We start from the raw sequence: 26405 nt of genomic DNA, 5'->3' as shown, positions 1-26405 counted from the left end.
ATAAAAGCTGAATGGATGATGATCATCGTAACTTCTGGATTCGACACAAATGTAAAAATGCAGTTGAAGAGTGAATCTCTTAAACGAAGCGGCGACAGAATGATATCTTCTCACGATGCCGAGCAACTGCCCCAAAAAACTGGACCGCTCACTTTTTCGTAAACGAGGCCGTGTATGCCAGCTGTTGGGCTAGGCAGGGCTAGGCAGGGATGGGGACTACCGCTGAGTTTAGCCCAAAAATAGAGCTCTGCTGGCAGGGAGGCAAGCCGTTGTCCTCCCCTGCCAGGACCCACAGAGCTAGCTCACCTTCTGCCGGAGTATGAGAGACGTTGCGAGGTGTTGCTCACTGTACTACCATATGCTCAGTGCTGACCTAAAAACACACTGTTCCTGGGCTGTTGTATCCTGTGCCATACTCTCCCTCCTGTCTGGGACTCTCTATAGGAGATTGAGGTACTTCTGTATAGTAGGAGCCCAAGCTCTSTGGGGTCCCTGAAGCTAGCCTGTGACTATACCGCTGGGTATGCAGAGGTAACCTTACAGGTCCCAAAGCAAATAGGTTCTGTTTGTCCTAACAGGGCTCCTGTACAATTTACTCACACTCATAACAGTTACAGTGTGAGTCAGAATTTATTCTGTTCAGGTCCTGTGATATCTGAGAGAAACAGACAGAAGCCGCAGCTCACATAGGACTCTCCATGGTCCTGTGCTCTGTGACCCATGTATTGGCAGAGACATCCCTGGTTGCTTCTTCTGAGGTTTTCATAATGCAGCAGCCCTCCAGAACATAGAAACACATGTTGTTTTCCTACCCCTGTTTCACGGTGTCACCGCAGTGTGTGTGTGTTGTGTGTGTGTGTGGTGTGTGTGTGTGTGTGTGTGTGTGTTGTGTGTGTGTGTGGTGTGTGTGTGTGTGTTGTGTGTGTGTGTGTGTGGTTGTGTGTGTGTGTGTGTGGTGTGTGTGTGTGTGTGTGCAGTTATGCACCACGGTGGTGGCGCATAGCTGCAGGGAGATGTTTGGAGTTGGGGGTGCTGGGCAGAGGTTGAGCAGAGGTGTTTTTTCCACACACAGGGGGAAAAAACTAAATTTCATGCAATTCTACTTCATTTACATGATGAGATGACTTAGCAAAATCGTTTTTAATACTACACAAATGACCGAAATGAGTGGCTACTCTGACAGTGAGAATAATTCTTCCTAATATTGTAACATTCTGTTGTGTTTTACATTTGCCTGGCTATTGTTTGAGTTCAAGACCAGGTCGTTTTTATTGCTCTCAGTAGCCTATAATTATATACACTGCTCAAAAAAAATAAAGGAACACTAAAATAACACATCCTAGATCTGAATGATGATGAATGAACTATTTATTAAATACTTTTTCTTTACATAGTTGAATGTGCTGACAACAAAATCACACAAAAAATCAATGAAATCAAATTATCAACCCATGGAGGTCTGGATTTGGAGTCACACTCAAAAATTAAATGGAAAACCACACTACAGGCTGATCAACTTTGATGTAATGTCCTTAAAACAAGTCAAAATTAGGCTCAGTAGTGTGTGTTTGGCCTCCACGTGCCTGTATGACCTTCCTACAACGCCTGGGCATGCTCCTCATGATGGAGGTGGCGGAATGGTCTCCTGAGGACCAGACCTGGACTAAAGCATCCGCCAACTCCTGGACAGTCTGTGGTGCAACGTGGCGTTGGGTGAGGAGCGAGACATTATGTCCCAGATGTGCTCAATTGGATTCAGGTCTGGGAAACGGCGGACAGTCCATAGCATCAATGCCTTCCTCTTGCAGGAACTGCTGACACACTCCAGCCACATGAGGTCTAGCATTGTCTTGCATTAGGAGGAACCAGGCCAACCACACCAGCATATATGGCTCACAAAGGTCTGAGGATCTCATCTCGGTATCTAATGGCAGTCAGGCTACCTCTGGCGAGCCCATGGAGGGCTGTGCGGCCCCAAAGAAATGCCACCCCACACCATGACTGACCACCGCCAAACCGGTCATGCTGAAGATGTTGCAGGCAGCAGAACGTTCTCCACGGCGTCTCCAGACTGTCACGCCTGTCACATGTGCTCAGTGTGAACCTGCTTTCATCTGTGAAAGCACAGAGGCGCCAGTGGGCTGAATTGCCAATCTTGGTTTTCTTCTGGCAAATGCCAAACGTCCTGCACACGGTGTTTGTGTAGAACCAACCCTACCTGGGATGTCGGGCCCTCATACCACCCTCATGGAGTCTGTTTCGACCGCGTTGACAGCAACTATGCACATTTGTTGGCCTGCTGGAGGTCATTTTGCAGGCTCTGGCATGCTCCTCCTGCTCCTTCTGCACAAAGGCGGATGTAGCGGTCCTGCTGCTGGGTTGTTGCCCTCCTTACGCGCTCTCCTCCACGCTCCTGATGTACTGGCCTGTCCTCGGTAGCGCCTCCATGCTCTGGACACTACGCTGACAGACACAGCAAACCTTCTTGCCACAGCTCGCATTGAGTCCATCCTGATGAGCTGCACTACCTGAGCACTGTTGTGGGGTTGTAGATCCGTCTCATGCTACCACTAGAGTGAAAGCACCGCCAGCATTCAAAAGTGACCAAAACATCAGCCAGGAAGCCATAGGAACTGAGAAGTTCTCTGTGTCACCACCTGCAGAACCACTCCTTTATTGGGGTGTCTGCTAAATTGCCTATAATTCCACCTGTTGTATTCCATTTGCACAACAGCATGTGAAATTTATTGTCAATCAGTGTTGCTTCCTAAGTGGACAGTTTGATTTCACAGAAGTGTGATTGACTTGGAGTTACATTGTGTTGTTTAAGTGTTCCCTTTATTTTTTTGAGCAGTGTATATATGTATTATAGGCTACAGTAGGCTACTACATACACTTTCCAGAGCCACACTGACTCACCCAATGATGAAGATGAAGCCTAGGCTACTCACCGGTGATGGCCCATGCACTCGTGCCATTAGCCTATCTCAAAATGATAAAGCTACTTTGAAGAACAGTGCCGTAAACTCTGAATTGCTCAGATGTTGTTGAAATAAATAGTTAGCTTCTACAGACAGATGAGTCTTTAGTATGAGTCCTGGCTGCCAGTCCTGACTTGAATCGGAACTGCCATCTATGGGTTATATTTCTACAGTTGATTACAGCTGTCAGTTAACCTTTTGCAAATTTCAAAATACAATTGTGAGAAGAACATACAGGAAAGCAGATGCCTACACTGTATTTCTGATCAATTTTATGTTATTTTAATGGACAAGAAATGTGCTTTTCTTTAAAAAACAAGGACATTTCTAAGTGACCCCAAACTTTTAAGCGGTAGTGTAAGTATCGTGATATGATATCGTGAGGTCCCTGGCAATCCCAGCCCTAAAATATGCTAAAGATGTTTGAACGCAAAGTCAGCAACTGTGTTTTTGTAAACGACCAACGCCACAGTGAATCTTCAGTCAACGTTTAACCTGCATTAGACTAATAACCACTAAATGTAAAACACAGTCATCACCACAGTCGTCAAACCAGAGTCCCGGCGCCAGTGATTACTTCCGAGACCCAGATTAAGTGATAATTTCAAAACACATTTGTTTTAATCAAATATAGGACTAGAGCTTAATCACATTGGGACAAAGTGCCTGAATTTCGGTATTTTCTGTGTATTTCATTTGCTTCTACATCAGACTCTGAAGGGGTTAGCAAAATCACTTGTGCTTCCTACCACTTACAGTGGTTCTGACTCATTTCAGCAGGAATCAAACCGGTCTCTGAGCCAGTGATCATTTCAAAACTAAAGTTCAATCAATAGTTGGACTCTTGAGCTTAACACGACCACCTGTGCTTCCTATAGTGTCTCTGAGTCAATCCCAGCAGCTCCAGAAACCCAACTGTCAGCCATAGATCTGAGCTGAATCTTAATACCCACTGGGCACAGACATCAATTCAACGTCTATTCCACGATGGTTCAACATAATTTCACTGAAATGTGGTTTCTGTTCTTGGATCTTTTGCCTCCCACACACACACACTGAATGGGATGTGTGTGTGGGAACTGTATGGAGTCTCAGAAGACTGTGTGTGCGTGTGCGTGTGTGTGTGTGTGTGTGTGTTTGCATGCGTGTGTATGTATACAAAAACTTTCTTTGGATATGTTCCAAAGACACCCCACAGAAGCACATGCTGTAAGCCGGCAGCTCAGTGGTTCTCTGTGCTGTACGAGATGACATCTGTCCCGCTGCGCGTGCRGATGAGACAAGCCAATATTGACACAGCCKGSTGTTTTCACGTTTATAGAAGAGCCCCACCGCCTCCTGTCGTTCTTTTCCAGAGTTTGGACGGCGTGAGCRGATTCAGATGGAAGGCATAGCGCAACCGTGTCATCAGCACGCTCTGAAGCTTTATAGAACACAACAGGGAAGGAAAGTAATGGGACTAGCAGGGTTGAGGTCAATTATAATTGAAGTAAGTCAATTCATGAAGTAAACTGAAATTCTGATTACAATGATTATTTTCCTCATTGACATGAATTCCGTTTACTTCCTGAATTGAAATGGATTTGACCACCCACCCCTGGTCTCTATCCAGGTCCCTGGTCTCTATCCAGGTCCCTGGTCTCTATCCAGGTCCCTGGTCTCTATCCAGGTCCCTGGTCTCTATCCAGGTCCCTGGCGTGTTCTTCCCTCACCTAACAACCCAACTTTGTTTCCAACTTTCAGTCCCAACTTCATGTTCTGTTCCGGTTAAAGGGGGGATTAAAAACTCAACACTGCGAACAGGGCGACATGGCAGCATGGATGGCAGGAGCTGAAAAGAAAGGGAAGAGGTCAGCAGGAACAGAGAGAGAGAGAGGGGGGGGGAGGAGCAAGGAAAGAGGGAGGGGGTCTGAAATGCTTGCCCTGCAGTAAAGGGGCTGACTCACTCCTATTCCTTTAGCTGCGGAGAGCTGCTGCTAATTCGGGTCTATTCAGTGCAGGCTTACGGTAATGTGGCCGTCTGGATGATAAGAGGGGAAACCACAGGCATTCTATAACTCCCCTCCCTTTCCTCCCTCCCTTCCTCCCTCCCTCCCTTCTTCCCCTTCCTCCCTCCCTCTGTCCTCATACATGTAGACCATCCATCCCTGTCTTTCTGCTTCTGTCCCCCCTCTCTATCAGTTATGATAGCATTGCCCACTGTATGTCACCTCTCTCTATCAGTTATGACAGCATTGCCCACTCTAATGTCACTTCTCTATCAGTTATGACAGCATTGCCCACTGTATGTCACCCTTCTAATCAGTTATGATCAGCCATTTGCCCACTCTATGTCACTCGCTCTATCATTTATGACAGCATAAGCATGGTACCACTGTATGTCCACCTCTCTATCAGTTTGAAGCATTGCCCTGTATGTCACCCCTTATCAGTTATCGCATTGCCCACTCTGTAAGTCACTCTCTACTCAAGTTATGACAGCATTGCCCACTTGTGTCACCTCCTCTATCAGTTATGACACAGCATTGCCCACTCTTGTGTCACTCTCTCTATCAGTTTATGACAGCATTGCCCACTCTATGTCACCTCTCTCTATCAGTTATGACAGCTTTGCCCACTCTACGTCACCTCTCTCTATCTGTCCAGACACTAGATGAAGGTCACCACTATATTCCTATTAGAGGAATACATATCAACTGTTGAAGTAGAGGGCAGTAAATATATGTAATGGGTTTCTCTCTTCACTGTTGGTTATCATACCATCAGACACAAAGAGAGAAGCCACTCCTTTCCAATTTGGCCATAACAGGCCCACTGAGCACATATAGGCAAACGTGTGCCTAAAAACTAGAGCGGGGACGATACCAGTATACTCGTCAGTATCTTGGCAAGGAAACAAAACACGAAGCGTATTTCACTTCTTTAAGAAAACAGTGCTAATGTTGGAAACATCATTATGTTGTCATTCAGAGCCACATGTATTTATTTTCCAAGCTACAGCACAATATTTTACATACAGCTGGTTTTTAAAGGACCAAGGAGTTTGGACTGCTTCGTGTTTTCATTTTTTCCATGCCCTACTAAAAACACAGTGAAACTTGCCAACCAAGCCTTCTAACACTGATCCTAGACCTGTCCAAAGAGTGCTGGAACTGGGTGTATACTCTCCGATGTCATGGGGCAAAGCCAAACTCTCTGCCCTCTAGCAGTTTCTGTGGAGAAGCTCGCTGAACCAACATGCACAGACGCACGCAACGCACACACACACACACACACACACACACACACACACAGACACACACACAGATAAAAACAGAAAATAAGAGGCCACAGAACAGAGCTCTTGCCAGCTCCTTCAGAGCCAAATCTGACTTGGCAAAGGCCAGAGAGGGGTGAGAGGAAGAGAGGAGAGCAGTCTCTCATTTGCACACTGACTATGTTCACAGGCAAATATTAATTTCAGAAATATATTATCCGACCTAAGCTAAGAGAGGAAAGAGGAAGGAGAGAAAATCTATTATTTTGTGAAGAGGAACGGGTCGTAGAGGTCAGCGGGTTTTCATTTTAGTAAAAAGTGATGCTCTTAGATAAAACCACATTCCACAAGAGTGCCCATGTGTAAGAGATCTCCTACAAAGCCCCCTTCAGTGCAAATTCCTTTTTAACATGAAATGTGGAAAAAGCAGAGGATTTGTTTTCTCACTCTCTCTTTCTCTCTCTCTGAAAAGGTACAAAGGACAACATCCATTAAAAATCCTCATATCACTTTCACATCAAATTGGGTTATAAAATCTGGTCTAGGTTGGTTTTATGGTGCGATTTCAACATGGGCCGCTTTGTAGAATGAAACCTTGAGTATCTTTGTCGCCACATTGTCTGTCTACCAGACTAGAGTTCAAAAGGTTAAGTGGCAATCTCACCAAGTAAAAGAATCCACAACCATACTTTAAAATTGACCAGGAAAGAGGACACTGAAAGGGCCAAACATCCAGTTAGACTGAACAAGAGACAGAGTACGAACTACAAAGTAAACAAAATCCACTTATAAGACAGAGAAACAGAAAAAACAGACAAGAGAAGGTAAACCAAAACGGTATTACAAAACAGGCTCCTGTTACTCTGTGAAGTGGAACGCAGCCAAAAACAAACTCAGGACCGTGACCTTTCTGCCCCTCAGGGTTCAAAAATAACATTTGCTGAAGGTCGGTAAACAAAAAGGACGCAAGTCCGGTCAGGTGTTCGGTCAGAGGAGGGGAGAACAGAATGCAAATATTCTTGACAGGCCACAAGCCAAAGGGTGTGGAAGAGAATGTCTGTGTTCCTCGGAACAGGTAAAGCCACATTACAGCCACCACTCCAGTTATACAGCTTCAGAGTGCCAGGAAGGTATTACCTTATATGGGAGAGATGACAATAAAGATGGGTGTGGGATATGATGACACAAGACAATGGGCCTCAAGGCCAGACATTGTCAACTTGTATTATTGGCAAACAAAAGGCACCACTATCAGTTGTATTCTTTCACGGCATTTTCCACACTAGCAGAACAGGTTGGCATTACACACAGAGATTACAGAGACAAAGAGAGACAATATGAGCGTGAAATAGTGCGGTAAGGAGAATGGACAACTCCCAAGGCCTGTAGAGTACAGTGGAAGAGGTGGGTTTCTGTGGACAAGTCTCACCACAATAAGTCACAGACAGTGCACTTCTCATTGAAGACTTTCCTCCTATGTGAGTGCACTACTTTTGACCAATGTATACCTAGCACAATTAGCGAGGAGTGAACTTTAATCGGAACAGATGTACCTTGGCGCAAATGCACCATATGCGCTTTCACCCCCCTCCCTTAGGGCTGTGTCGTCCCCCCCCCGCCCCCCCTCGCCCTTGGTCTGTGTCTGCCACTGTGCGTAGTTAGAGCCAGCCTAATATGAGCGAACGACGAGCAATCGTATCAGACCAGTACCCAGTAGCAGCAGCGGGAGCAGTCGCTCAGAGACTAACGAGGAGGTCAAACCGTATCCATGGAGACATTGTTACCTTCAGCCCCGAGGCTCACTTGCTGTACCACAATCCCGTCCAGCTTTTACTCAAATTATTGCTTAATCAAATTAATCGGTTGCATTTACACAGGCGTGGTTTTGCTCTATACTTATCCCTGTGCTGTTGTGTGTGCGCGCGCACGCTCGCAGGCATTTGCCTTATTACTCTAATAAAACAGGTCAAGAGAGAAAGTCCGTCAAGGACACATAAGGGAGTTTTATTTTTGAATATCATCAATTAGGAGGCGGATTGAAATCGATTAGTGTATGACTCGTTAATTCACTAACATCCATGGGTTGGGTGTTCATTCAAAGCCTTGAGTGTGCGTTTTCCCTGGCTTGAGTCCCAGCTCTGACTTTTACACCCACGAAGGAAAGAAGCCAGATCAATTCTTCAGCACTAACACAACTTCAACCTTCCACAACAACAATTCAATACACACCAGACTCACCCTCAACTTTACTAATGAGTGTCCTGTTTCCCTCTCAAGGAGACAAATGTGTGATGCTGCTGAATATTTTAAATATCCTGAACTATTTAGGAGGGTCTGGGCGTCTTTTTGAAAATGCATGGTCTTAATCTAATGTTAGCTAGAAAAGTATTAAATATTTCAGGCATGGTAGTAGATGTGATCCATTAAAGCCCTTAAAAGCATAAAAATGGCAACCCATGGCAGTCCAGCTGTCTGTGTGGCACCTCTGAAGGTACCCTACCTTGTTAGGGTAGTGGTGTTTTGTGTGTGCATGTGTGTGTGCGTGTTGTGTGTGTGTGTGTGCTGTCTCTTATACACATCTAGATGTGTATAAGAGACAGGTGTGTGTGTGTGTGTGTGTGTGTGTGTGTAGAAGATGGGTGGGCTGTGAAAGCGGAGAAGTGGGAGAGTCGCATTACTTACCCCCCCCCAGAGGATAGAGACATAGTAAAAAGAAAATGTAAAAAAGACAAAGACAAAGACAGAGACAGAGACAGAGACAGAGACAGAGAGAGAGATAAGTAGTATGTATAAATATGAGTGTGTTTGGAAGCCATATGTAATCTGACTGTGTGTTTTATGTGTGAGAGGAACTGAGGCTGAGTGCCCTTAGAAAGCCCAGTGTGTGTGTCCTAGACCCCTTCAGCCCGCACTGTTAGTGCTCCACCACACACAGCACTCAGTCTCACCTACATGCATGCACGCACACGCGCAAACACACATCCTGCCCCCCCTCCTCTTTCAGCAGATCGATCCCGGGGCTAATGTTCCTGCCATTAATGGAGCGACGGCCGACGCGCTTCCTCCGACTTTGAGCTTCTCTCCTGAGTGGTGCTTCAGTCACAGGCAATACTCTGAGAGGCCTACCTACCCCACAGCGAGCCTGGATGTCCACGGTCAGATAGGGGGTCCCTGGGTAGGGTCCCTGAGCTAGAGCGCTGTCTCTGGAGGCTCTGTGGAAGACCCAAGGCTGGGTCCTGACTCTGCACCATGTTGTGACTGTGGCTCTCTGATGCCCCTGTGGGAGCGGTAATTGGTTTGGGCAGCAAGCAGACGCATGCACACACACTCTTCCTCCTCCTTTATCTTCATCACTGTGGCACGAGGACGACAATAGACTCCTTCTCTCACCCCATTATGACCTCACAGATGATGTCCAACAGCGCTTCCACTTTTCTCTGTCTCCCCATGTGACTCTGTCCCTCTGGTGTGCACTGTGCTGTAACCATACCTGTTAGTCTACTACCACACTTCCTGTCTGGAAGGAAGGAGGGCCAGCAGGGATCAGGGATCAGCTCAAATCCCTGGAAAGCTTCAGTGTGGTGCGAGAGAGTTGTTTGTCCTGGTCTGGACTGGCCGCTTTCATCTTAGCGAACCAGGCAAGCAGGATAACGAGCTGCTAGTGACTGATTAGGGCACCTGATCCACAGTGATGATTCTAGCCAAACCACTCAGTACCACTCTCTTAGTATCTATCTCCATCTTTGACCATCAAATAATTACTGAAGGAAGAAAATCCGGCAAACCGGAGGAGAGGTTTACAGGGCATCATCTTTTGCAAAGTAAGGCCAAGTGGAAGAAAAATAACACCTCAGTCTCCAAAAAGTTGCGAGCTCTTTCAGAAGTGCTAACTGATCAGACAAACCTAGACAGAGGAGCGCTGATACATAGACGGCCCAATTCAGCAGGTTTGACAAAAGAACACAAAGCAGCTCTCTCAGTTAGGTGAATCCCTGAAGCTGAGAGCTGCTGGTGTCAACACCTTTCTATTTTTCTCTCTCGATACCATGCCACTACAAAAGCCCACCTGAAACTTTTTCTTTCTTTTATCCCTCAGAAGCATTTTGAAATGAGTCAGGGAAGGAGGGGGGGACAGGGAGAGGGGATGCAAATTGGCCCTGCTCAATCATTTATCTTTCAATAGGTGAATAGTAGACGGAGCCACGTTGGGAGGAAGGAGGCTTTAAAAAGACACGGAAACGGCTCAGGGTGAATAATGGATGAAGAATCCAACGTTGAGAAAAGGAAAAAGGAGGCATGTTGAGAAATATTTCATAAAGCCGCGATTTTTTGGGGGGGTGTTGTAAATCCTATTAGGAGGTGAGGTAGTGTGTGTGTGTGTGTGTGTGTGTGTGTGTGTGTGTGTGTGTGTAGTGTAGTGGTGGGATTAGTTCTCCCTCGGTCCCAGATTCCCTTCATTCGGGGCCACATGTTTTCAGTGATAAAAATATATACCACACTACAATGCCCCTCTCCACTGTGTTCTTCTTTACACAGTAGTGTAGCAAAAAAAGGGTATTAGTGGTGATATTGATGTTACTGTATCTGTTCCATGACAGGAAGCAGCAAATAAGGAGTTTTGCTTCAATTTCCTTCCTCTCCAGCTGCTCAATTTCACACAAAATAGACATMTGTAAAGGGAAAAGGAGATCGAAGCCCATCATGCAGTCAAACAGACAGGGGGAAATCCACCTACAAACGTCTCGCCCCATCTCCTTTKCTCCCTCCCTCTCTCCCCCACTCTCTCTATGCMGTGTGGAATTTGAAGCATCTGAGAAATGTCACYGGTGTTCTAATCGGATTGTGGCTGGGGTTCGGCGGGGCTGGCGGGAGAAGTGTCGTTTGAAGTAACCTGTGAGGTTGAGCGGGATCGCCGGAGCAGAAGGAGAAAGGGTCTGTGGCCGTCTGCCCCATCAACCCCTCAGCCCTGATCTTAACACTCAGCTGTAGCTGACGTCTGGCAACGGYTTAGACAGCTCATCACTGACAAGTAGACCAGACAGACATGTGGAGAGATGAGTCAGAGGAGAGAGAGATAGAGAAACAGAGAGAAAGAGAGAGAGGGAGAAGCAGAGTTGAGACTGTGAGCATGGGAGAAAAAGGGAGAGAGTGAGAGAGGGAACAAAGGAAAGATAAGCAACCTGTGAACACCAATGTCTAATCAATGTACAACACTAATGAGCCAACAGAGAAGAGAGGAAAGCTGACTTCATTTAGCTCCAGAGCAGTAGAGGGAACGCAGAGATGTCCAATGGTAGATCCATTCTCTCTATATGACGGACTGCCAGWGTCAAGTCTGATGGCACAACTGAATGAGGAGTATCAGAGCTTTAACATCCCAATGGGCAAAACTGACAGGAGACATCMGATACAGCATCCATCAACCCCTACCTGTCTACCTGTCATCGACGTCTGATCTGTATCATAAACAAACACATTTCTCTGGAGAACAGGGCCTCTTAAACCTCACATCCGTAGATGTCAAACCCACAATTTCTGTGTCTGTCAATAATGTGTTCTATCGCCGCCTCGCCGGCTGCCACAACGTCCAGAGACCAAATGTCTAAGTCTAAGCAGTTTGCTTCCATCCATCCAGGCTGGTGTTTTCTTCTTTCTTTTTTTCCCTCCATCCACTCACCCTGTCAACTCTCTCCCAGGCGCAGAGTGAGAAGCCAGCTGTTATCGACGTTTAAAATGGAATAATGCAGAGATAATGCCTCTGTGAGTTAGCAGCGGTGTTGGGATGCTCGGCATCGTTTACCACTGCCGTCCGTAGGGGTGAGACGGATAGAGAGAGAGAGGGTAAGATGGATCGGCTTTTAAACCACTCACTCAGGCAGGCATGCCCACTCACTGGATGGGAGGTCAACGCCAACTGCCAGATGTAACTATTCTAAAGGGAAATTTATGCCACATTTGTGGCATACGAACGAAGTGAGTTTGTCTGATTTATTTTCATTCCGACACCAGAGGAATATTGTGCAAACTGGTTTAGATAGGCCTGATACTTTCATATTATGAGAAATACTGTTGTCAAGCCTGAGGGGTTGGACGAATGTGACACACACGTTATTTCTAACTGGCCCTTTAATCCCCTTCTACTACGATGGGTCCTGGTTCAAGGAGACTTGGCTTCCTTCAGCAATTGATCAAACGTCAGTTTACTGAGCTGCCTCTGTTGACCGACTTCCTTACGTAACCTTCCACTGGCTGAGGAAGGTGAACCGGCTCAGCTGGTCACATGGCTGGTTGTATGCTGGACCACAGGTTATAGTCGGTCCCGGTTGCTGAACCAAAACACATAAAGTAGGCCCCTGCTACTGAACCCATACACCAATAACAGAGGACTGATCTTAAAATGGAGGACTGCAGGTGCATTAGGTTAGAGGTTTGGTTTCTGCTCTGTTCTATGGGCCTTGCAGGCCGGTGTGAGTCCATGTAGATGATGCAGAAATGCATTCTTCAAATACAGACCATCCATTCTGAAAGATGCTTTTGTAAAGAAACACACGCTGCACTAATTTGTCTTTTGTAGTTTTGCAAAGGTGACAGTAAAAGTGGGGTGTAATGGGGGACAAGTGAAGAATTGGAGCAGAAAGTGGATGTGTAAGGATGTTGAAACTAAGCAGTTATAGAGTTGTAAGGAAATTTACTGTAGAGGAGGAGCTACAAAAGCGACATTTTTGCTCTGTACTCCAGCACTTTGTAATGATACATTGACGAGGAGGTTAAAGTGCAGACTGTCAGCTTTAATTTGAGGGTATTTCCATCCATATTGGGTGAATCGTTTAGAAATTACAGCACTTTTTGTACATAGTCCCCCCATTTTTGGGGACCAAAAGCATTCTGACAAATTCACTTATATGTGTATTAAAGTAGTAAAAAGGTAAGTATTTGGTCCCATATTCCTAGCACGCAATGACTACATCAAGCTTGTGACAACACATTTGTTGGATGCATTTGCTGTTTGTTTTGCTTGTGCTTCAGATTATGTTTTGCCCAATAGAAATGAATGGTAAATAATGTATTGTGTCATTATTATTCATGATTCATTCAGGACTATCTATCCGTAATCATGGTAGCATCTACATTTATGTGGAACTGTCCAGAAACATATTCTATTCTCATTTACAATAAAAGTGACTCCAAAATGACACAATACATTATTTACCATTCATTTCTATTGGGCAAAACATCATCTGAAGCACAAGCAAAACAAATGCATCCAAGAAATGTGTAGAGTCACTACCTTGATGTAGTCATTGCGTCATAGAAATATGGGACCAAATACTTTTTTACAACTTTAATACACATAGGTGAATTTGTCCTAATACTTTTGGTTCCCTAAAATGTGGGGACTACGTACAAAAAGTGCTGTAATTCCCAAACGGTTCACCTGATATGGACGTAAATTACCCCTCAAGTGAAAGCTGATAGTCTCCACTTTAACCTCATAGCCATTGTATCATTTCAAATCCAAAGTGCTGGAGTACAGAGCCAAAACAAAAGATGTGTCACTCTCCCAATACTTTTGGAGCTCACTGTATAAGAAAGGTACCATTCACTCAGTGAAAGAGGCAGGCAGGGTCAGAATGTGTCTCCTCAGGTTTCTGTCAGGTCAGCAGATTGATCTGGGTCTTCTTTGCTCTCACTTGAAACGCCCGTTTCACAGGCTCTGACGACGGAGGTGTCATCCTGTCCTGCTCTCACTCTCTCTCAGCCCATCAATCCATACACCCATCCATCTATCCCTCTGTTCTGTCCATTTGCTATCTGTGTGTACGCTGTACGCCGCAATGCACACCATCAATGCTCTAACACTAGTCAATGGAGAGAGAGTAGGACGGAGGAGGAGAGGAGAGTAGAGGAGACGAGGGAGGTGAGAAAGATGGAGCTACAACCAAACAGAAATGGATCACACATACATCTGAAATAGCTTCTTCTTTCTCGGGCCGAGGCGTCGGCAAAGCAGCTTTATGGAGCCACGATTCAGCAACGGCTAATGACAACCAGAGCCCTGAGCTGTTGACGTGGCATAAAGGGCCACCTCTATAGTGTAGCCGCAGAGAAAGGCATTAGCTGTTAGGAGGCGTCACGATGGCAGTCAATGAGAATAAGGGCTTTATTGGCTAATAATAGCGGCCGGAGATGAGCGAAAGCCAAAGGGGATACGGAAGCGCAACGAAGCGAGGCATCATTGTAACCATCGCACAACCTAAAGGGGCAATGTGTGTTTACATTCAATTATATTAGAGATCACATCCACATTAAAAGTCATAGTATGCCGTGCTTTCTCTGCCAATGCGGTACACCCTCCCCTGATCCCTTCCCCTCTGCAGCAGCAGACAGAGGAGAGAGGAGAGGGATGGAAAGAGAGAGAATGAGAGGGGGCATCACACAGCAGGCTGCCACTTCAACAACATCTCCTGCTACACACAAACACACACACAATGGCCCGTTTCAGAGGCCCCGGTGGGTAAATAGTAATACAGCCATGAGTGACACAACACTCAGACGCCGCAGAGGCTAGACTCATCATTCCCATTGAGAAAGGGACCMGGGTCRTMAAKGGAATGGGATTMTAWAGAGGCCTCATCCCACACATTCCGTGTCTCTTTTTCCTCAAATGCATTAATTGATTTCTGTGACCTGGCTGGGTGAATATAACAAGTACGGTGMTTTTGTACTATTCTCTTCAGGCAAYGCAAGAGGAGCTGAGGAGAGGGCCCACGGTGGGGCCTTCATTCCTTAGCCTGCGGCCTGTGCTATTGGTCGACTCTTCTAACGAGGAGGCCTGCTCATTAAGCTGATGACCCGCCTCTCATCAAGACAGTTAATAGGCAGTTATGTTGTCTATTGTTTTTGACTATGTTTGTTTATTGTAATACATATATATACACAGTACCAGTCAAACGGTTGGACACACCTACTTATTTAAGGATTTTTCTTTATATTTACTATTTTCTACATTTTAAATATATTTTCAGATTCTTCAAAATAGCCACCCTTTGCCTTGATGACAGCTTTGCACACTCTTGGCATTCTCTCAACCAGCTTCACCTGTTCCCACATATGCTGAGACCTGAAAATGCTGAGCACTTGTTGGCTGCTTTCCTTCACTCTGCGGTCCAACTCATCCCAAACCATCTCAATTGGATTGAGTTCGGGTGATTGTGGAGGCCAAGTCATCTGATGCAGCACTCCATCACTCTACTTCGTGGTCAAATATCCCTTACACAGCCTGAAGGTGTGTTGGGTCATTGTCCTGTTGGAAAAAAAATTGTCCTACTAGCGCAAACCAGATGGGATGGCGTATCGCTGCAGAATGCTGTGGAATTTGCTTTGTTGTCATTGAGACAAGCACTTCATAACGAGTCTCTATTGTATCTCTTGAGAATAGAAATATGCATTCATGGGAACCTTGGTTTTGCTCTACTGCACTAGGAGTAACCTGGTTAGGTTGTGAGCAAAACCAAGGCTTGCAATATGACACAATTGAATGCGAAGAAATAGATGTTGATACATGCTAACCAAGTTCAATCTCAAGTTTGTTTATTAGTCCAGTGTTTCTCCTATATTCATTTAGCAGAGGTGGCCCAGCGGTGGCCCTAGCGGTAGCAATCTCTCGTCCCGACGGCCCCACCCTGCATTATGCACGTGTGTGTGTGTGTACGTGCCCCGCTCTAAAGTAAGTTAGTCGATGAGCAAAGCAAGACGTGTGTGTGCTCATGAGTGGGACCCAGGTGATATGATGACTCAAGCCTCTGCAACTCTTCCACCTGAATAAGGAGCTAGTATTGGCCTCTGCAACTGTACCTCTGCTCTCACACAGCTGAGACTGACGAAGCTGCTACTGTAGAATGCAGAGAGCCCTTTGCATTTTGGATTGCAGCCACAGTTGGATAACATAGTACTACCATCAGCCAAAAACCTTACCTCAGCGAACTTGTTGGCTACAGTATATCTACAATGTGTCATGAGTCAGGACCGTTCGATCACAATAGCGATCAATATTTTTCAAGATGTTTCAGTTTGGTGACAGGTGTTCTTATTTTGACAGTGTCATAGACATTGTCAACACAAGACAATGTCTGTGACATCTGAATGTCTTTGGGCTTCATGACAACTTTGTGACAGTGTTTGGTCTGCTCCTACCTTTCCATTGGCTTTGGTCTTGCTGCTGCTGTGGTTGTTGTTGGTGGTGGGGTTGGCATCCTCATGGACCCGGTCCAGGAGCCAGAGCAGGAACTCCAGGGCATCGTGCTGAGAGTTCCCTCTGAACTGAGAGCCGTACTTGGACACAATACTCTGGGGACAGACAGGGGGGAGCAAATCAGATGAGGACATTACAAAAGACATAAAACGACTTTCCAACAAACTACAGTAGAAGCTCAAAGATATTAACCTTAGAGTTACAGGCTGACCGGTAAACCTAACAGGGAATATCGAACACGGACAAAATTTGATGTAGATGTAATCAGTTACATGTTATCTGATAACAGAAAAAAACTGGAACAAGTTACGTCAGGGGTTCTATACGTTTTCACACAGGCCCCCCATTACTACAAAATCTATGGGCTAAAAAACCTAGCTAAAAAAACGTTAGCTGACATGGCCTTGTGCAGTCTACTATTACAACAATCAAGAGTAAGTTGAAAGCCAGACTGAGTTCCTTAAAAATATATATATTTTTAACAACAACGAACCCCCCCCACCAGAAAGAATATTGTCATCAGATTACAGATACTCCTTGGATTACTTTTAAATTCAGAAAAGATGTTTGCGAAAAAATAGACAACACCACCAAAAGTATTTTGGAAAGCCTATCCAGAAGAACAGAGGCTGTTATAGCAGCAAAGGGGGGGGGCGACTCCATATTAATGCCCATGATTTTGGAATGAGAAGTTAGGTGAGCAGGTGTCCACATAGTTTTGGTCATGTAGTATATATTAAGACACCTTTCTGTTTTCTCAATGACATTACATTTTGCATTGAAAATATGGAAAGTTAAAGTTTGTTCTACCTGAGCGAGTCTGACCAAAGTCAGAGACCACAAGTCTTCGATGACACACCAAATGTGTTTGATTGATAATTGCTGTCTTGTTCTAATGCCTCTTAAGGGTAAAGTCATCCAAAAGTAACGGAAAGTAATCAGATTACGTTACCGAGTTTGGGCAATCCAAAAGTTACGTTACTGATTACAATTTTGGATAAGTAACTAGTAACTGTAACATTTAGAAAGTAATCTACCAAACCCTGACTCTCCTTGAGACAGTGACCAGTGTAGCTAACAACAACACCATCAGGACATCCAGGTGGCTACTTTCCATTCCCACCAGCCATCTCCCCCCCCACTCTCTCCATTCCTCCCTCCGCCCTCTGAGTAACAGAGCCTGATCCCAGACGCTCCTCCACCCTTCATAAAAAATTGCTGCATCACAGCGCCAGTGTTCTAAATATAAACACGGGACAGGATGGGAGGCCCCCTACCTCCCTACTACCTGAGATGGACCACTAATGAGCTTAATCATTATGAAGGGGGCGCTCCGAGGGAGAGGGAGGCGAAAGGGGCATATTGACTGTGGCTGTTTCTGAAATGGCATCCTATTCCCTATGTAGTGCACTACTTTTGACAAGGGTTCTGGTCAACAGTAGTGCACTATATAGGGAATAGGGTGCCATTTAGGACACAGCATTTTTCACTAATCCTAGTTACTCTCTCTGCCTATCAAAGGACAGTGCAGTTATGTTACGTTATGTTGCTACCTCAGAAAGGGTAAGAGGGAAAGGGGGAAACAGAGTCGGAGGTGGCGGAGAGAGTGGTGGGGACAGCAACCGATGTGTCCAAGGTTACCGTGTGCCCGCTGTGTCTGGGAAGCAGAAACCCGATGACATCACAGAGCTGTGATGGCTTCATTAGTACAGGGGGTTGAGAGAAGGAGGGCTTGGAGAGAGGGGTTATGGTCTGCTGTGTGCACACATTTTGTAATGTTGACGTCCAGAGGTGATCCTGATACTATGGCATGTTAATGGGTCTGCACAGCAGCATTGTTGCTAGGAAAGGACCCCATCCCATCCTTCAAAAACTGATTGCACTTCTTGTTCAAATGAATTCCCCTTGATATCTGCATAGACATATCAACATAGTCTTTACTTTTCACACCCACCCTATGCCTGAGAGGAGATAGAGGCGTAATCCCACCAAAGTAGTACGAAAAACATTCTCATTTTGAGGCCTGTTTGAGTAAGCCTGTATCAGCCTCCATTTATCATCATCMTCATAACCAACCAAATCACAGACAGACAGCTTAGACACCTGACACTAACATTTAATGACTGGCCATGAAGGTGCCAAAACAAACATGATATACTGTGTTTCTGTCCCCACGGGGAGCATGGGAATAATAATCCAGCCTATTTGGTAAAAATTGTAAAATGTGTTGGTTGGGACATTTTGAATCGGATAGCCAAAGATTGCTATGTCAAGAAGTAGAAATGTCAAATGTGTTTTATACATAGTTTGTTGGATTGAATGATTTATGACTTTGTGTGTGTGTCACTGTGTGACAGCTGGAGATGCCAGACCATATTTGCTCCCCTCTTTAAAAKCTGTTTGTACTCCTCAGCTGTCTTTAGGGTACTGCTGGTCTCCATGGTGAAGATGCACCTTATTCCATAACCACAGTAAACAGTTTAACTTTACGTCCGTCCCCTCGCCCATACCCGGGCTCGAACCAGGGACCCTCTGCATACATCAACAACAGTCACCCACGAAGCATCGTTACCCATCGCTCCACAAAAGCCGCGGCCCTTGCAGAGCAAGGGGAACCACTACTTCAAGGTCTCAGAGCAAGTGACGTAACCGATTGAAAGGCTATTAGCGCGCACCACCGCTAACTAGCTAGCCATTTCACATCCGTTACAATAACATGAAATCCTCTTCCTGATATGCTGCCAGTGTGACGACAGAGTAAAGCCCAAAGCCTCTGCCTCGTCTCCGCGACAACGTCCCTAATGTGGGATTTACTACCATCAAGAATAGAGAAGGAAACAAAGGATGAATTGCGATTGGTCATAATCATCTCTGAGTGGTTTACAGCCTGGGAAAGGCTCTCTGTTAACACTATTGTAATGGAGAAATTTAAACTCCTATAGCTGCATCCCAAATGGCACCGTACTTCCTATAAAATGCACTACTTTTGAGCAGGGCCCATAGGGCTCTGGTAAAAAACAGTGCACTTTGTAGGTAATAGGGTGCCATTTGGGACGCAGGCTCCACGACCTATATTGGAGGCAGTAAATATGCATTTGTGTGGGAAGAACGAGGGCCTGCGCTTTTACTGTATCCTAAAGGCACAATCACTAGTACATACTTGGGTTGGCCAAACGGCAGCCCTACCACGTAGTTTGCAATAAAGCTGAACAATGGAGCAAAATAACCTTATAATTTGGGATATGGTGGGGTAAGACAGTTGTACTAAGCTCATGAGGGATGGCAGGTAGCCTAGTGGTTAGAGCGTTGGACTAGTAACCGAAAGGTTGCAAGATTGAATCCACGAGCTGACGAGGTAAAACATATGTTGTTCTGCCCCTGAACAAGGCAGTTAAACCACTGTTCCTAGGCTGTCTTTAAGAATTTGTTCTTAACTGACTTGCCTAGTTAAATAAAGATAAAATGAGGCATTTGTGATGTTTTCTTCAATAATCAATGGGTGTTCTGTATATCATTAATTAAAATGACCACTGAACAGCTGTAAATATTGCAGATTGCTCCTTTAATGGTTTCTGTGCCATTCCCTTCACTAAGATAAAGTGGGGAGATTGGGCGCTCTTATAGCCTAGTGTAGTTGAAATTGATTTACCCCCCCGTTGAACCTAGACCATTAATCATGGTGGTGAATACATCCAGCGGAAATGCGCTCAAATTGCAGGACTTACATAGCCATATCACAGACATATGTCTCACTATATTGTTTTGTTAGAGCTTTTTGGGGGTAAAATGAAGTAGTAGTGCTCTGACAATTTCTGAGTTCAAAGGCAAATATTGAGAGAGAGAGAGAGAGAGAGAGAGAGAGAGAGAGAGAGAGAGAGAGAGAGAGAGAGAGAGAGAGAGAGAGAGAGAGAGAGACTGTGTGTGTGAGTACCGTAGCTCTTGAAAGACAGCAGAGACAGGAAAACACAAACACTGAATCTCTGCCTGTGCTCCAAAACAACCAACATGACACCCATTCACACCCACCACCGCCTACACAGGAGTCATGGAGAAACATGATACAACCACCACCTCCAGACTCAGCAAGGAAAGTGAGGGGAGGGAAAAGCTCGCAGAGCCAACTTTTATCCTCGCTCAGTCACTGTTGAACTTGTTCACCAGGCCAATGCCTCTGACTAGTGCTCTTTAAAAGCACACTGACATTGACAACAACCATTAGCTGTCAAAGAACCACTGTGGAGAATCCTTCCTCATCACAAACTAGTACCATTCCTACAGGGGACAGGAGTAAATGGATGGGTGGGTCTTTTCCTGTCTTTCACCAACACAATGTCTTGTTTGTTTTGGAGCTCACTGCTGCACTCTCCATACGCACCAGTGGAGCATGCTCAGTAGGGGGTCTCCACCTTTCCCAAGCTAAATTCACTTGGCTGCACTGCTACAGCAGTAAACATCCTCATCTCAATCAAAGAGGACGAACAGATAGAAATCGGTGTATTGTTCAAGTCAAAGCCATCCTTATAACTGCAGTGATAGGAGGGAATGAATGAAAATGAATGAATGGGAATACCTATACCCAAGTGCAGTTGATTATTCAATAGATCTGAGTACTACATTCCGAGAGACTGCACACAAAACATAACGTATAAACTTCAAAAAGTATCTCACTTTGCCCTACCTGTTCTGAAGCTTATGAAATCCTTCACCTCATAGCCCTCTATCTTTGCATCGCAGTTCGATTTCCACAAATTACTGCTAGAAACATAATTAGCTTAGAGCCTATAATGAGCCGAACCAAATCAAAATGTTCTAATACAGAATTCTGGTACCATCTATATTTGCAGCATAGGTCCAAAGGTTCCAGTAAATGAGAGTGAGCAATGTCATTCACCCAGGCCCAGGGGTATTAGCTTTGGGCACTGTGCCCCTGGATGACCAGCCACAGGTGTCCCCTGTGGGGCCAGACCATAGACATACATATTCATACATCATCAGGCCAGACAGACACCTGCGCTGACTCAGCCGTCTGGGACTCTGGCCTGCTTTCCTGGCAATCCCTGACCACTGTGTTGACTTGGTCTGGCTCACTCTCATCAGCATTCGGTAAACTCAGTGCACCACCCATGCATGTGAAGTACCGCTCCCTTCCACCCAGTAAGGACATCCAGGGAATGCAGACAAGCCACATCATCTGGGTTTGTGGCAGGTGGGAGCCACAGGGCACACACACAGCATGCGTATTAGTTAGCAAATGTGCCCTGATGTGTGGTCAATGGTCATTAGGCAATAGGCATTGACACATGGTTTGGACCATGTTTGTGTTGGGGGGGAAGAAAAAGAGAACCCGAAATTCGATATTAATCCAATAATATGGGAGTTTTGATACTGCCTGTAATTCTAGTACATGTCTCACCTGTTTTTACCATTGCCACAGGCTCCTCCCCTGAAATGCTACCTGTCTGCTTACACGGAAATAGGACGTGAAAACTGTTGAGTCGGTTCTGACTAGAGGGAGTACAGCTACGACCGGAAATTACTTTTTCGTCAGCTACGACCGGAAATTACTTTTTCGTAGCAGGCTAAGAGAATTTATGCAGCAGGTTAATTAAGATAATTAACGTGGCAGGTTAGGAGACTTACTCTAGGTTAAGGTTAGGAAACGGGTTAGGCGTAGGGTTAGCTAAAATGCTTCCGGTCTTAGCTGTACTCCCTCCAGTCACAACCTACTAGGCACACCACATCATTTCAGTGTGGAAATGTGGGCTGAGAGGTTGATCAATAAGATTTCAACCTTTATTCACTCGCTCATAAAGACAGCCAGAAGTTTGTTGAATTCCCAATGTGTTATCACTATGCTTTCAACCATCTAAAAGCACAACCAAATTCCATTGGAAAAACAATGTCTGATTTTTGGTTTAGTGGTCATTTATATGTGTTATCGCTGTGCTTTCAACCATTTAAAAGCACAACAAAGTTCAAATGGCGAATACCATCTCAGATATTTTGTATTTATACAACAACTAAATGTGTTATTACTGTGCTTCATCTAAAACCACAAACCAAATGACCTGGATTGCAGTTGAGATTACATAAAAAATGCATAGTGCAAGCGATCAATGCTGTTTGATATTCTGCACAGATTATTATAGCACTTGTGAAGATCTCCACAGACCTGCGACCTCTGCATGCTATCTTAAAACATGCACACTTTCTATGATTACATAAGAAGACATTTTTTGTTACCGTAGGCTAACCTCAAAATGTCACCATTGACGTGATACTCATTTTAAGGTTGAATAAATGTGGTTATTAGTTTGTAAGAGCCTTGACTTTAGGCTTTTTACTGTATAACAAAAGTAATATTGAATTGTGTTTGGTTGACAACACAACCAAATATAAAAATGTAAGGATATCTAATGCTTGGATAGTTTCATCTGAGCCACTGGCTTAATTCTATTCTTTAAACTTTATTTTGGGTTTAGTTGGAGAACCTATCATTAGTTAACTTGTTGACAAGTTAATAGGCTATTTACTGTTTTGCAAAAGTGATGTTGAATTGTGTTTGGTTGTCACTGACTTAACCCGGCTTTAATTCTAGTTTGTCTATAAATTAATAATTGATATGTTGGATTCGTATCTCCATCTCAACCAAGAACCAAAGTTAAAGAATAGGACTAAATCAAACAATATTTAAAGTGCATTTAAAGTTTGATTACATTATATTTAGTCCTATTCTTTAACTTAGATTTTTGGTTGAGATGGAGATGTGAATCCAACATATAAATTATTAATTAGTAGACAAACTGTAATTAAAGCCAGACTAAGTCAGCTGCACAGATGGAACTATCCAAGCAAGAGATAAATCTCCTTCAAATGTTGATATTTGGTTGCGTTGCCAACCACACTATTCAATATCCAGTTTGTCTATAAATGAATAATTGATATGTTTTATTCACGTCTCCATCTCAACCAAAAATGTAAGTTTAAAGAATAAGACTAAATCTAATCTAACTTTAAATGCACTTTAAATAAAGTTTGATTTAATCCTATTCTTTAACTTTGATTTTTGGTTGAGATAGAGATGAATCCAACATATTTATGATTAACTTGAAGATTACATTTGAAATCACCCAAATCTATATATTATCTATTTTTAGTTTAACCCTGTGTTGAATTGAAACAATAGCTGTTGATGACTTTGTAAATGATATATAGGCCTAAATAGTATCATCGATGATGCAGTATATGACTTACCCACTTATATAAACCTACCCTTTGGAATGACTTTGATAGCAACAGCGAATATATTTAGTTATTAGGAGCTCTCAATCATTCCCACAATAGGTAGTAGACAGTGACTACTTCCACTGACTACAGTGGTAGTAGTCAGTGACAAATATCAACGCTAGGCGTGGTTAAAACCCTGGATGGGAGACCAAATGAATGGCTGTAGATAAATCAACTCACCAGCCTATTGTATTTAGCTGATTGTGGATATAACATTGAAGATCTGACATGGTTACAAATTCAACATATTTTAGCACATACAAAGTATGTCTATGTTGACAATTGGTTACAATGATGGCATAATCCTGTGGTTGAAATGTCACCCCAATTTCACCCTCAAAACAACATTGATGACTTTTTCCAAATCCAATGTATTTTCCATGTAGATTCCACGTCACAATACGTTGACAAATTATGTTGAAACAACGTTGATTCAACCAGCTTGTGCCCAGTGGAAACCTGTTGAGTCTGACATGTTGATATAGCCGCCCACACATAGGCCTACTGTTATTACTATGACAAACCCTCATGTAAAAGGAACGATGTGTTCTCTTTAGTTAAATATTTATTTTATTTTTGAATAATTCGCAAATGCCATTCCTTTTAGAATTAAATGCTGCGCTGGAAACTGTAGCAGTGAGCACGCGATTGCTCCGAGCTTTGAACATTTCTCATGATCAGAGTCGCACTGAGGCAATAAATAAGTCCATAACTTAGGTGAACAAGAGCGGGAACTGTTATGAAAATTAACCAATTAAACCTCAAACATGAGCTGTGTTTGAAGTGTTTCTATACAAGCGACTCACCTTGAATTCCACGGACAGTTGAGGGGTATATTCAAGGGTCCAAAGCGCCCGCACCAAGGATGCCAACTGTGTGGTCACCTCACCCCTGGCAAGTTGAGCGTCTTCGTTTTTTACAATTCCGTTTACTTTCCCATGACACAAATCAGACTTGTATTGTTCCAAACCAAGGTACTCGGCCAGCAGGTCCGTATTACTGAGGCACTGAACCACCGCATTCATGAAACAAGTGTTTCCATGATTCTTCAACCCAAGGACTCCTGGAGTTTTGTCGCCATAGCACCACGACAGCCTGTCTTTTATAGATCCATGAGAAGACAAAGTTGAGGCGCTCTTCTTCACCTTAATCTCCCTCGAGACYTGAAGTTCATCTTTATTAAAATTCCCTGAGTTGGCACTCAACGTGCACGCGGCGCTGTCTCTGAACCCGCCATCATCATCCTCACCGTCAGGTGGCTCGACGTCGCCAAAGTGTGCCAAAGTTCCCAAAGTTTTCAGTATCCTGCTCATAAAATTCCCAACGGACTTCAACGATTTCCTYCTGAAAAGCTTCCCGGCTTTGTATTTCTTCTCTTTGCGTTTTGTAGATTTGGTTTTCATGGACTGTTTCCTCATCTTAYTMTCCYTRTGGYTATCCATGGTGGTTGGTTATTTACCAGGTAACAAGAAGTAAAAACGAAACAACTACTGAAGCAATAGAYTCCTACCTGTCTGCCCTTACCCCTCCTCCTCTCGAAACCACTCCGGTCTCCGCTAATAGACAATACGGTGGTTTAGGCACATGACTAAACAATGTCCCTCAGACATTCCGGTAATTCCCGCCAGGTCTCGGCGCGCCCTTGTCATACTGTTTCGCTGGTAAAATGGTGAAGCAGCGGGCACCTGTAACCAGTAACCACCGTGTAGATGAGTTGTCTTCAACTCCATGGTCCTCGGTTCAATAGTTCCTCGTCGTTGACACGGTGCTTGAGCATATAACAGCTGGCGGTCTTTATGTCTCCCTCCCTCGCCACTCCGAGCGCTGCTGGAGTGGTTTTCTGTTTGGTGGATAGTGCGCGTTATTCCCGCCCTCCTACAATTTTAGCCTATATCAAATCAAATAACATGTCATTGGTAACATATAAGTGTTTAGCAGATGTTATTGCGGGTGTAGCGAAATGCGTGTGCTTCTAGTCCCGACAGTGCGGCAATATCTAACAAGTAATATCTAAGAATTTAACAACATATACCCAATACACACAAATCTAAGTAAAGGGATGGAATTAAGAATATATAAATATATGGACAAGCAATGTCAGAGCGACATAGACTAAGATACAGTAGARAAGTATAGAATGCARTATATACATWTGAGATGAGTAATGCAARATATGTCAACATTATTAAMGTGACTAGTGTTCCATTTATTAAAGTGTTCCACATTGAAGATGGCGCACGTAGTGACAGGACAACTGATGGATATTCGGCTTAATGACAACTTGAACAAGCTTGCTGACACTCATTTAGTAACAGGCGTATAAGCTTCCCTTATAATTAGATGCACGATAAGGACTATTGTGTATTGTTTAATCAAAACTATTACAAGCGTTCTGTAGGCCTATATGAACAAATACTGAACCTATTTTGTACCAGAGCAATTCAAGGTCTACACTGTACAGTACCCTTTCTTTCCTTTTTTACTATCATCTATATTGGCATGATGTGAGTAGGCTATGGTGCATGTCCTCTGTTACAACATGGTCCCAACGGAAAATAATGATCTTTTTGAGGTGTGTAGGAGCCCCCTACTGTTTTAGGCAGAGATTGTTCTGCACCCTGGTGATGGC

General features: G+C 44.3%; 1 protein-coding gene across 1 annotated transcript in view; it reads right to left on the bottom strand.

Moving 5' to 3' along the window:
* LOC112069934 (ubiquitin carboxyl-terminal hydrolase 43-like) overlaps window positions 1-25591 on the bottom strand; it is a 48282-nt gene extending 22691 nt beyond the window's left edge. Inside the window, exons 1-2 of the mRNA XM_024137333.2 lie at window positions 24583-25591; window positions 16432-16584 (exon numbers count right to left, since the gene is read on the bottom strand). Of these exons, the coding sequence (XP_023993101.1) occupies window positions 16432-16584; window positions 24583-25218 (789 nt within the window). The 5' untranslated portion in view covers window positions 25219-25591. The remainder of the gene's footprint in view (window positions 1-16431; window positions 16585-24582) is intronic.
* Between the last annotated feature and the right edge of the window lie 814 nt (window positions 25592-26405).

Source organism: Salvelinus sp. IW2-2015, unplaced genomic scaffold (assembly GCF_002910315.2).
Source record: "Salvelinus sp. IW2-2015 unplaced genomic scaffold, ASM291031v2 Un_scaffold1159, whole genome shotgun sequence".
Classification (NCBI taxonomy): Eukaryota; Metazoa; Chordata; class Actinopteri; order Salmoniformes; family Salmonidae; genus Salvelinus; species Salvelinus sp. IW2-2015.
Note: the sequence above shows the minus strand (reverse complement) of the source record. Positions and strands in the feature narration are given on the sequence as shown.